General features: G+C 42.2%; 1 protein-coding gene across 1 annotated transcript; it reads left to right on the top strand.

The window, feature by feature from the left end:
- The first annotated feature begins 694 nt into the window (after positions 1-694).
- synpo2la (synaptopodin 2-like a) lies at positions 695-11935 on the top strand. Its single transcript, XM_023394431.2, has 4 exons — positions 695-796; positions 4350-4501; positions 4802-5520; positions 7192-11935. The coding sequence occupies exons 1-4, from the start codon at positions 695-697 to the stop codon at positions 9831-9833; spliced, it is 3615 nt and encodes a 1204-aa protein (XP_023250199.1). The 3' UTR covers positions 9834-11935.
- The last annotated feature ends 1500 nt before the right edge of the window (positions 11936-13435 follow it).

Consider the following 13435-nt stretch of genomic DNA (forward strand, 5'->3'; position numbering starts at 1 on the left):
CTACATCATGCAAAACAATGGATATCTGAATGTAACTAATCATGACTGGAATGTCCTATCATGGAAAGTCTCAGTCCTGAGAGTGTGCCTGTGACCCTACTAAAGGTTACTAATGACCTCAGTGCTGTAAAGCCAGAAACGAAATAGTGCCATTTGGATGTTCTGAATGTTAACTTTCCCTTGGTCTGCAGAGAAGCAGGCAAAGCAGCGGAGTTGGTGATGGTGGTGTCCTATTTTTGGAGGGGCTATCAGCAACCCAGTGGCATAGGTCTGAGTGACAGGACAAGTGTTGCTTTGGACCCTCCCCTCACTCATTTGGGGCAGGCATTCCTCAGTGTAAGCAGACACAGACCCCCGTCCCATCATATTTCTCTCCCCTTCTCCCTCTCTCCCTCCTTTGGCTATGATAGTTGGCCCACTCTGGGTATGGGTGGGTGTACAGAAGTGTGTGTGTGCATGTGTGTGCGTTCAGGTGTGAGCGTCGGCCTTGGAGCTGGACTCAGAGAGAAGTCAGCACCCAGACAGTGTGGCAGGCAAAGAGTAGGTCAGAGCTCTCTGAGGGGGCCCTGACCGCTGACCATGGGGCCAATGCACTGAGGGCCCCCCAGACAAAATATAAAAACCAAAGAGGAGTGGAAAATAAGCAAGAATACGAAGAAAAGCTTAGGAAAAAAAAGACTGACAGAGAAGAACAATGGTTGCGGAGGAAGTGATAATTACATTGTCCGGTGGAGCGCCATGGGGGTTTCGTCTCCAGGGAGGTGTGGAACATCAGAAGCCACTCCAGGTGGCGAAGGTAAGACGGGTCATTCAGCAGGTTGGACAGAAGCAGTCAGTTTGTGATTTGCTGAGCTGAACGCGGAAAGTAGAATATTGTGTTAGATTCAACAGTCTCGCTTAAGAGAAGTGAAATATCAGCTGAGATATATTAGGAGGAGATTTAAGGAAATGGAAAGTTGAAGGAAAGTTGAAATGGAATATTGGCTACCATGGTGGTTGGTTTGGGACCTGAATATGAATCATCATCTTGTTTGAGAACGGTCTTAATGCAGAAGCACTCTGATGATTGATTGGGTGAACTTTAAACTTCAAGTTCAGCTGGGAATGTGGGGCAACCCTGTTGCATATCTGTTAATGAATGCTGCTGAAACTAGAGTAACATTGACCATAAAATCTGACAAACAACTTAAGAAATAACTTTGACTTTGTGCCACTTACAGACACTATGCTTCAGTAGTGCTCTGAGCAATTTGAGAGAGATTTTTGGTAAACTGAGGTCATTGCTTTATAAACTGCGTCTTTATTGTGGAGGGGCTTACGGATACTGCTCACTATTGACACATGACCATGATCTGATTTTGTGCTATTCAACTAGCATGTTTCCACTATGTCATCATTTCAGTAAGAAATCACTGCAGCCATGCTAGGTCATGTTTAAGCCGGAAGGTAACCTGAGATTTATTTGGAAACACAACAGTAGAAACCACACAGGTGAGCAATGAATGTGATGAAAGTCTGGATTTAGTTCAGTGGTTGAAATCACTGTGGTTCAGGCAAGACCCAAGTCACATTGGTGTGAAATGCTCAAAATAATATTGCTTTGTGAGAATTACATACTACTCTGTCTTAAATAAAGTTCCCTGTAAGAAATATTCATTGTTTAATGGAAACATTTAACCCTACAACTCTCATATGGAGGCTTGCAGCTCATTTTACTCCACTAGAGCAAATTCTTCATGGACAAGAAAGAGGTGTCTACATTTGGCACCACTGAAACAGTCCAGATTTGAATCTTGATCTCCTAAATTAATATGTAAGCCAAAGTGGAATAGGGCCTATACACTGGATAAAAGGATTTATTAGGCTTGCAAGGAGAAAAAAATAGCACCTGAGAGATAAAGCTGAAATGGTTTGAAAGAACCCCCCCCCCCAAAAAAAAACCCCAAAATAGAAGTAAATATAAAAAAAAATTAAAAAAACATGATATTTTCTGAGTTAATATTGATCCTTTGCCGTTTGTATCCAATCAGTTCTATGCCATCACCATCTGTGACTTCGCTCTGCCCACCTTGTTTTTTCTGTTCAAAGAGACTTGGGCCGACTTTCTCTCTTATTAGATTTTTGTACAGAGTGAATTTATTTCTGGATATGATTATTCCCGTTTTAGAACACCTGCACACAGATTATGCATGCATACATCTACACACATCACACAAATATACATACATATATACCCACAGACACTTGCAATAATCGTTGACTGGGCAGAACTACTTTTCCAGCTGGCTATTTTTGATCGAGAAGCAGCAGGTCATAGGGTCAGCCAAGGTGTGCGTTTCAGCGCAGCACTCAAAAATTTACCTCATACACTATTTTTGTACATGTACTAGTCAGTATGCTGCTGATTATAGAAGAAGATATAAATCTTTCTCATAGGTTCACATGCAAAGCGAATTCTGATCGCTAAACCTCTGTTGTACTCGTCATTGTTCCTGTTCTGGGACAACATGAATAGTGCATGAATGATCAGGAGGAAGAAAACAGCTTGCTTTGGTCAACCTATTCTGCATTGATTTTCAAATAAATCTTCCACTAAATATCTTAAAATAGCTTTTTTAAAACTTTTTTTTCCAGTGTGATAATATCATATATAATGCTCTACATTTTATGAACCTGATTGCTTTGTTCATATATCCTAAAAATTCAGCCTTTGAAAACTTTTGTTTTGTAGGGGTTGCTCACATAACATGGAGTTTATAATGATTGTCCCTCTGGTTGGTCAGTGTAATTGAAGAAACTTAACCTTTGCTTTGTTTGTTTATCAGAAAGTGCGCTATGGATCGTGTAACTCTAGATTATATATCTGAGACAACTGCCATATTCACAGAACGGCATTTAGCATCAAATGAATGTTGGTTCTTTAAAATGTTAATCCTACTTGTAGTTGACTTATGCAGAATGTAGTGGTATGTACACGAGAGAGCCACAGGACACCGAATCACCTTCACGGTGTTGGACAGCTGTTTCTGTCTGACCATCCAAAACAGCGCGCTCCTTCACCCCTGAGAGCAAGAAGGCGTAATCTTGTCAGGTCTCAAACTGCACTGTCCCTAACAGGTGGACCCGTTCAGGGCTTCACTGAAAGAGCCGGTGTGTCAGTGCTGGGTTTGTGCCTTGTGTGTGTTTATTTATAAGAGTTTATGTGTATTTTTGTATCAGTCCATGTGCTGTATGTGTGTGTGCGCGGGCATGTAAGGGTATTATAACTGTTATGACTTGCAACCACAAGGTGACTGACTGATTGAATAACTGATATACAAGCAGGCACAGGCCACTTTGAAAGGCTTAGCTAAATGGGGAGGTGGGATTTCATTACAGGCAAACCAGAATAGCTAGAAATAAAGCTAATTAGGCCAACCAAAGCAACACTTCCTTATCTCTGAAATCCAACATACAATACTCATTCAATACACAGCAGTGCCCTCATAGAGAGCAATCAACACTGCTGTCTTTTCAAAGATCTGCTTTGAATTTTTTATGGGACTTGTTGACATGGCTAACATAAATCTGAGGAAATTCAGGGTGGGCATAACGCCAGTCCTGACTGACCTCAGGCGCAAATAGCAAAGCACCAAATGAAGATGGCTGCTGGCTGGCATTTCCCTGTTAAAGTGTGCACAAGTGCCCTACTTGAGCTGCAATATGTGGCATGTGTCCGCAGCAAGATCAAGCTGTCAGGACAAAATCTGCTCTCTGTCAGTCACAATCACAAACCAAGACAAGACAGAAGCACAGCTCTGCCAGGTTTTTTTTTTTTATTCCTGTCGTTGCAAAAAGCCAAACATGCAATTCTAAGGGGAAATAATAAAATAGCTGGGGACAAAGACTGTAAAAGTGTTAATATTTGTATCTAATATCTTCTATATCATAGCTTTTAATATCAGAGCTGTAGACTAGACACTTGAGACTTGATGTAATTTAATTCAATTTCATTCAGAATTGACTGTATAGAATATGAATACAGTATAATCCCTGTGTATTGAAGGGTTTTGGTCCTGGTAGTATAATAAACACTATTATCATGTAACAGGGAAATGTAAATATGCCCTTGCCTATAATTGTTAGCATTCAGATGTGAAAGACACCTTGTCCCTTTGGCCTGAGCTTGACTTCAAAGCCTTGAGACTTGACTTGAAAGTTGTCTTGGACTTTCCCAAAAGACTAGAAAGCCTAAACAGATTAGCTTGATATTGATAATATTTTTTGATACAACCAATCACAACTCAATATTTATGTAACTTGTCATCCATGTGAACTTTTTAAAATTTTGCCTTCCTTTCCTTGTTTAGGTGCGTAAACGCAGTAAAGCATGCAGGGCTGGGCTGCGGGAGGCTGATGAGCTGGTCTCCATCAACGAACAGCCATGTGGAACACTATCCCATGCCCAAGCCATGAACCTCATCGACAGCTCCTCTGGGATATTGCACATCCGGGTCAAAAGGTCAGAAGAACAAAAAAATCATACTATTACTAATGATAAACCAACCCGGAAAAAATATATTTAGTGAGAGACTCAACTCTGACACAAAACATGTACTATCTACAATGTGTATATGTTTGATACAAGGCCTACTGAATATTATATTCCCAAAATGAAACAAAATGCATTGGAACCAACATTTCCTGCTGCTTGTGCTGAGATCCTACTTACTACAAGAACAGTCAGAATCCAGTTTTAAGAAATTAGATTCCAATATCAAATCCAAGTCCTTCATTAAACCCTCTTCAAACTTGTTTGCAGGGCGCCTGCTGGTTTTCAGTCTGTGGTGCTTGTGACCCGTGCCCCATCTCCCCGTATAGACAAAGAGTACCGTGCTGCTCTGCGTGCCATGTCACCTGCCCATTCCCACCATGCACCTGTCCGTGAGGTCCACCGTAGCCGCTCCTCTCTAACCAGTGGCTTGACATCTCCACCTGGTAGCGAGGCTTACTACGGTGAGACTGACAGTGATGCAGACGTGGCGGGCTATGAGAGGCAGCGCCGACAGAAACGCCGCAGCCCCAGCAACTCTAACCCTGGGAAACCGACAGGACGAGCCTCCCCTGAGGGCGGGGAAACATCAGAGATGAGTGGCTATGACAGTGCTCCAGATGCACACATTTACCCCTCTTTGTTGGATGCACGTGGGGGAGACGGAGATGGAGGAGGGGGGCTACCGGGGGTGGCAAGGAGGGAGGTGATATATCAGCCTCCTGGTCCAGGAATGTGGTCCTCCCAGACATCCACTGAGACCTCCTCCATCATCTCCTCAGCAGATGACCAGGGGCCACGGGATGGGGGGCAAGAGGAGGACAGTGGCTTTCTAGAACCAGCCAATGTGCCACTGGTATCCCCTGAGAGGGCAAAGGAGGCCTTGATGCTGGGCTCCCGCAGCCAGCTTGTACCCATGGTGGGTCCTGTGAATAAACCCATCGACGAGGAGCTTACAACAACCTACATGGAAAAAGCCAAGCAAGCTAGTAAGTACAGATGAGGAAATACAATCTCATGGACCTGTGCTTCGCACGGGTCCTCCACACATTCCTGATAAATGTCATTGGTTGGTTCAAGAGTCACAGAACTTTTGCAAACTCTATAGGTCAAACAGATAACTATCAGCAAACAGTAAACTTAATTTTGTAATAAACCCATCCCTATTTAATAACGTATTTAAAATGCATATCTACAATATATACAGATAAGATGAGGCATAATTTGAAATATCTCAATACCTTTTTATGCCCATTGATGGCTAAAAATATGAGCTGATACCAACATTTATTAGAGTACCAATATGAGTGGTGTTTGAGTAGTTCTGTCTTAATCTTGATGTGAGTCTTAATGAAGAAAGCCACTGTGTAAAAGTAATTTAATCATTTAATCATTTAAGTCACTTAATCAAATAGTCAACCACCACATCTAACCAAACCAAGTCCAGTGTGAGCGGGTTTCAACCTAAGCTACGTGTGTGAAACCCCCAGTGATCAGTCTGGGAGCACTGAAAAGCATCTGCAGCTGCTTTTAGGTATCAAGTAGCAAAGCAGGGATACTCTCTTTTTCACTGCCCCTCTTTCCGTCTCTACTCTCTCTGACTGTTTCTCTCATTGTGTTTTTGTCTTGGTATTTTATCAAATATTTATGAAAGCACAAAAGCATGATATGTTTTGCAACATTAAATATGACAAGGGTTGACTTTCAACTGTGACAAATGTACTGTTATGTTTCTGGAAAAGGCACCAATATAAATAGATGTGTTTAAAAGATGGTAAGTCACAGATATAACAGGGAACAGTCACTTGAACTTGCAGTTGAAGATGGTTTGCAAATCTAAAATGTCACAAATAGGAAGCTGATCTTTCACAGTGTTTACCATATGTTATAATGTATAATTTCTAGTTACCGCAGCTGAAATATCAACCTGTTATGTCCTCTTGTTTCACAAACTTTGAAGAGAGGTCAAAAATTTGCAATGATACAGTTATGCAACAGATAGAGAGCACAGACACTGACCAAGCCTTCTTTCCTACAACTTGTCATCCAGCCAATCATCCTTAATAGGCCCATGAAAAGCAAAGAGCTAGGCTATTTGAAGTCAACAGGCTGTTTTAAGAACTTAAATAAATTTACTCTTGTAAATCCCCCTTGCCATCACTGAGTGCAGGTTTAACATTCTAAAGTCCTACTTAGAAACCCTGTCGTCGACAAATTGAGAACTCTCTTCACGTGGCAGTGCATATTTGGGTAACAGAATTAGGCTGCCTATGATAATCTGCTTAATACCATAACAAGTTAAGGGATATGTTCGGGCTGCCCTTTGATGTTCTCCTTCCAGTCACCTAGAATACGCAACTTTCCACTAGCTTGCAAATATTTTCAGTTAATTTAGATGTCAGAGTACATAAGCCTAATAATGTGCAAATTTATCCTTCACCCCAGCTAATGTGAGAAGCTGAAGACTTGCCTGGAATTTTCCTGGAAGTGCTCCTGTGGCGAGTTAAGAGATAGATGTCTGTTGAAGGCATGGTGGTCAGGACAGGTTTAGATGCTTTTGTCAGAGTTATTTCTTGGTTTAAAGGTTAAATCTCTAAATTCAGACTATGTTGTATTATTGTGCAATTATTCCTAATAGCTATGGCTTTCATACCCTGCAGAACTGAACAGAGGAGACACAGTACAAGACAAGAATGTAAAGGAAGCCAAAAGCAAGTGTCGAACAATTGCATCCCTGCTGACTGATGCTCCCAACCCTCACTCCAAGGGGGTACTGATGTTCAAGAAGAGGCGGCAGCGCTCTAAGAAGTACACCCTCACCAGCTTTGGTAGTGTGGATGAGGACACGTGTCGGGACTCACAAGAGGAGGATGGGGTATTCCCTGGCAGCGAGTCAGAGTTTGATGAAGATGGCTTCTCAGCAGTTCCTGACCCAACTTGGGATAGTGACTACTTGGATATGCTGGAGAAGAGGGCAACTGCAGGAAGTGAAGGTCGTGGGGATGGGGCAGAGGACGCTCCAAGTCCAGGGTTGAGTGACACTGCAGGCAAGGGTGCCCAATTGTTTGAGCAGCAGAGAAAGAGAGCTGCTGAGCATGCCAAAAAGGTGGAGGCAGCACAGCCACAGGCTCATCCACAGTCTCAAGTCCAAGAGCAGGCTCAGTTGTACCAGGTGCATGCAGAAATACAACCACAGATGCAACCAAACCTGCAACCACAGCAGATTATACCACCTGGGCCTACAACGCTACAACAAGAACTCTCCCAGGGTCCAGGTCTAGTTGCTGTTGGTACCCATGGGGTGTCTAATGGGGATCTATCCTACTCTGCAGTTAGCACAGCTAGCATGGTAATGTCACCTCCACCTGTGGCACCCAAACCAGCCACTGCTTCAGTGACTATTCTGACCAGTCCTGCACAATCAGCTGAAACACCATTACCTGAGCTACCTGCTAGTAATGTTCTAAACAGAACGGCACGTCCTTTCACTCCTGGCTTCATCAGCATCCGAGCTGCAACTGCCCCCGTAACGTTCCGGCCATCCGTCACAAAAACGACCCAGCGTCCTGCCTCAGCAGCTGTTTTGCCACCACCATTCTCCACTGCCTCTGAACAAGCCATTAATGCTACATCAGTAACATCACACTTACCCCCTGGTCCTCCATTAGTCCTCTCCCCACCATGCACTATACCTCAAGGTCCCTTGGCTCCAACACCAGAAGCTCCAGTTACCTTTCATCCTCCAGCAATCTCTACCTCTGTAGAAACAATGCGGCCAGCATCATCAATAACTACTGTTCATCAGGCTCCATTTGCAACTGTGCCCCTAGTGTCTATGTCATCCATACCATCTCCACAAGCACCAATGGTTCAAGTCCCTGTTCCTCCTGTATCCCAAATTCCTGGTTCAGCTAACACAGTTGCCCCAGTGTCTCCACTTCAAGTGCCAGTTTCTCACCCACCTCAACCTCAATTTTCCATGGCACCTGTAGCTCAAGTGTCGGTGGTCTCCCAGCCAGAAGCTGTAGCTCCAACCCCTGTTCCTGGTCCAACAGGTCGCACAGGACTCTTGCTCGAGGCTCGACGGCGTAGTGGCAAAGTCAAACCTATGTTCAATGTGCCAGATGTCAAAAAGAACTCCCCCAATCCTGCGCTACTGTCTATGGTGCAGAATCTGGATGACAGGTCCACCCGATACAAATATGGCCAACCACCCGCTGAGGCTAACTATGATGCTGCAGAGGAAGAGAGGAGTGGTGAGGCTGGCATGGGGAGGGTGCCTCCTCCAGTGGCACCCAAGCCTCGTGTCATCCACGAAGTCCCACAGATTATTCAAGCAGGGGGTAAGGGGGCCCAGCTGTTTGCCCGCAGGCAGAGCCGCATGGGTATGTATGTAGTGGACACCCCACCTGAGACCCCATACCAGCAGGAAATGGCTTTGCATAATGCAGCCCAGCCCCTTGACTCTTCCCTCAATCCTTCCCTTGCCTCTCAGTGGAAATACTCTCCGAATGTTCGTGCCCCTCCACCCATTGGGTACAATCCACTACTGGCTCCCTCAATCCCTACAGGGCCTCAGAGAGATGCAAGCAAGCCAGACAGTAGGGGCAGTGGAGGCTCCCACAGAGAGGGCATCAAAGCTCTGGATTTCATGAGAAGGCAGCCCTACCAGCTCAACTCTGCCATGTTCAACTATGGGGGAAGTGCTACTAATCTATCAGCCATGCCTTCTTACCAGGCCCAGAGGCATCAGCAGGGTCATTACTCAGCAACAATGGTGGGAAGTTCTTTAACCCCGCCTAAACAGGTCCCCCTCAAAACAGCCCGTGTTTATGAGATCAAGCGATTCTCCACACCAACACCCATGTCAGCTCCCACTTTGGCTCCCAAAGTCATTGCACCTCGCTCAGCCACAACCCTTGGAGAACGTTTGACTCACTCCATGACCTCCCCACCTCCTGTCCATTTCACTCCCTACCCGGCCCCTCTCCTAACACCAGCAGCAGTCAGTGCCCCAACCCCAGTTTCACCTCCCTCCCACCCAGCTGGACTGCCCAGCCTCCCAAAATTCTCTGCCACCCCTATTCCAAACCCGGTGCCCCCTGCAGTTCCTACCCCTTACACTCCAGTATCCTACACTACTGGCCTCCAGACAGCCAAGCAGTTCCAGAGTGCTCCAGAGCTCAGTATCCTTTCATCTTTGCCCCCAGTCAAGTCCAATGCAGTTCAGGCACCTAAACCACGTTTTGTTGCCACCAAGGGAGGCATCCAGCCCCGTGTCTGGAGGCCAGGGGCAATGTGAACAGCAGTGACTCAGTCACTACCACCCTTGGACATCTTCATGTAATATTAATTTAGCGCAGACATGACTAGTTGATTATTGACAAAATACTAATCAACAATTTTGTTAATTGGATCATTGTTCAGCAAAAAAGTCAAATATTCACTGGCTTCAACTTCTCAAATGTGACAATTTTCTGCTTTTCTAAGATCATTGTAAATGGAAAATCTTTGGGCTTTGGGTGGTTGGTCGAACAGAAAACAAGCATTTTGAGTTTATCACCTTAGGTTTTGGGAAGTTGTGATGGACAATTCTCTAAGAAATTAACTGATTAAGCCCTGCATTAAAGTAATTTAAGCTGCAAATTCAGCTGTAAACATAAGGCAATGTCATGATTCAGTATGACATTAAAATCTAGAAATCGGTCAAGTTTTTAAAAAAGTGTTAGAACTTGAATAATGGTAATAGATACATATATGTCTACTTGCTGTTCAAAATGCTGCTTATCACATTTATTTTGCTACCAACACATTTATTCACATGTTAAGCCGAGTGACAATAATAATAATAATGATAATAAATAATAATAATAATGATAGGGAATATATTAGCACATAGTGTATGCTGTATAGTCCACCATATGCCTGTCCTGGGGGAGGTTTGTGTAAGGCTACTGGAGATCTCTTTCTACTAATTTAGCAGAAACACCATCTAAACAGAGCCTGTACTGAATTTTTCTTTGAAACTTGAAGTGAAGATATTGAAAATGAATAGTTGCGGTTCTGACCGTAGGATTAAATCATGTTGACAGGTGGAGGTGGATAAAGCCTTTTATCTCTGAACATGTATTCTGTTATTCAGATACTTGTACTACTAAATGATGTGCACAAAATGTTTTTTACCCACTCTGTATCATGATCAAGAAGAAGCCTATGACGACCTAGTCTCCAGGGGTTAAAATGATGCACGACCAGTTGAAAATTGTACTGTGGAACTACATGTGAAGACATGGTTCACTCTTGCAAAGTGTTAGTGAGGTTGTGCCAAATATCTCTGCTCACTATAGCCAGAGAGAAATCTTTTTAGCATGGGTCACATTCAAGAGTGCCCGGGCTGTCACTGAATGTACACTTGTCACTGGATATCACAGCTTCCAATTGCCCCTTAGGCACACCAGAGCCTCCTTAGTATCAGTGTGATCTTTGCAGATATATGTAAATTCTTTAACTTTTATTAAACAAATAACACAGATGAAGGAATGTGTATTTTGTTTTGTTTAATTGTGATTTAATCTGAAGGGGTGCAAGGGGAAGTTGACAAATCAAGTGGCACCAGCATTTGTAAAAGGGTTCAAGGAATGACAGTGGCTGTGGAGGGGGGTATGAGCCAGATACAGGAAGGCCAAGTTACTTAATGGGATTTCACTTTGAACATTTTAGATCACAGCCCATTTCACAGAAAGAGTCATTATCAGATGTAGTAAAACTGAGATTTCAGATTGAGCTGATCCCACAGCCAACAGCAATGAAAAAATGATGGCCAAGAAAGTACCTGAAGTTTACTGGAAAAGCTAAAAAAAAAAGAAGCTGATAGAAAGAAGCATAGACGTTTAGCTGGTGTCACAATGGAATAAGGAAAAGGTAAACATATTTAATGGCTATATACATTGAAAGACTGAGTATGTTAATGGATACAGGTATGAAACAAAGAAATGAATATGTTGTTTTCAGTTATGGAATTCTTGGGGAGATACTTTTGTTATTTTTTACCATTTTCAAAATATAATTTCTCTTACAGCTTTTTCTTGTTTTCACAATATTATGGCTACATAAAAACTAGGTTGTGGATATAGTTATGTTGAGGTGTAAAATATGATAAATATATATTTCTGAATGTAGATGCGTTAAATAAGTGTGAAAATGTTTGTTATTAATGCTGAGTAGAAGTTTATACTGATTAAGAGGCAAGACATTTCTAGAGGAATAAAATTAGATTTGAAAGCTCTCCAGTTGTCTGACATCTCTGACTTTACACTGCCACCTGTTGTTGTTTGTGTGAACCTGCTCTTTTCTTTTCATGTACATTACCTGCATGTATTTTAATAAAAAATATGCTTAACTCTACCCTCAAAGGAGGAAAATGCTTTATAGCCTGTTTTTATAGGACACACACACACACACACACACACACACACACACACACACACACACACACACACACTAGACACAAATTACAGAATATTTAAAGAGCATTTCATAATTAAGAGGCTATTGTGTCTATTTGATACATCAGGGTTGTTGTCAGTGTCATGTGATACAATCACAATATTCAGACATTAATTGATAAAATTATAAGGAGAAGATTAGAGGAAGAGCATTACAAGAAGTTGAGATAACTTCTAGTGGTAAAAGGAGCAACAAACTATCAAAATACAAGTAATGTGAATGAATGCAAGAAATTCTTTGCCATTAGGTCAAAAGGGATTTTTTTGAAGTAGAGAAAGGGAGAGACAGATAGATAGATAGATAGATAGATAGATAGATAGATAGATAGATAGATAGATAGATAGATAGATAGATAGATAGATAGATAGATAGATAGATGGAGAGATTGCGCAGAATGGGAAGGAAGCCAGATTCCTCACTCACCTTTGTATCAAAATGGGTTGAGATCCAGGCCAATTCGGCCGCAGAAAACTTGAGTATAACCACATTTCTATCACATCACCACCAATCTTCTACTTAAACTGCAGAGAAAACAGAGAAACTGCATTCTCAGGATCTTGTTTAGGAGTTTCAACAATCACAAATTGTCTTTTTATAGATTCCTACTCATCCATTGAGTCACAGGGAGGTGGCATGGTAGATAGAGAGACTCTCCTGTTCACTGACAGACCACAGTATCTATCAGTGGCTAAGTGACCATAAGCAAGAGTTTACATTTTCACTGCACCCACATTGAAATTAAGAATTATTTTCTGGAAAAGTGTTGAACTTGACATAATTGGAATAGACTGATATACTGAGTTAGACATTGTGGAGCTATAGGAGCCAGTAATACATGGAAATATTGTGTTTTTCTTGTCAACACAAACATTTGCCACTGAGGGGTGCTGTGGAATCTGCGTTGGACTCGTCCCTGACTGAGTGCATTTTGTCTCAAACCTCCACACTCACAGAGGTGCCTAAATATAGGACTGTTAATATCCAAACAGAAGACTATTCATAGTGAAAATGACATTTTGCCAAGCTGCTACTCTTGGTAAAATATTGCTCTTAATTTAACTGCTTAATAAAGATCAAATAAAAAATAATCAAACTGCCCTCTCAGCTTCTGGAAAGTTTCTATTTGAAGATGTATTGAAAATACCATGTACAGTATTTTCCCTGGTTCTTATATATAAAATCATATAGCCTTTTCTGCAAAACTAATATAACCAGATAATTCATCAGTTGTTCTAAATCATCACTTCTCTTGATGTACCATCATTCCTTATGTCTCCCTCTTTCTCTTTATTCTAAAATTTAGTCAGCACTCTGTTTGTCAAAGAATTAATTACCCCAGAGATATGTGGAGGTGTGTCAAAAACAAAAACAAAAAATTACAAATAATCATAATAATCA

Source organism: Seriola lalandi, unplaced genomic scaffold (assembly GCF_002814215.2).
Source record: "Seriola lalandi dorsalis isolate HSWRI2012SDOR001 ecotype SW California unplaced genomic scaffold, Sedor1 jcf7180002054948, whole genome shotgun sequence".
Lineage (NCBI taxonomy): Eukaryota > Metazoa > Chordata > Actinopteri > Carangiformes > Carangidae > Seriola > Seriola lalandi.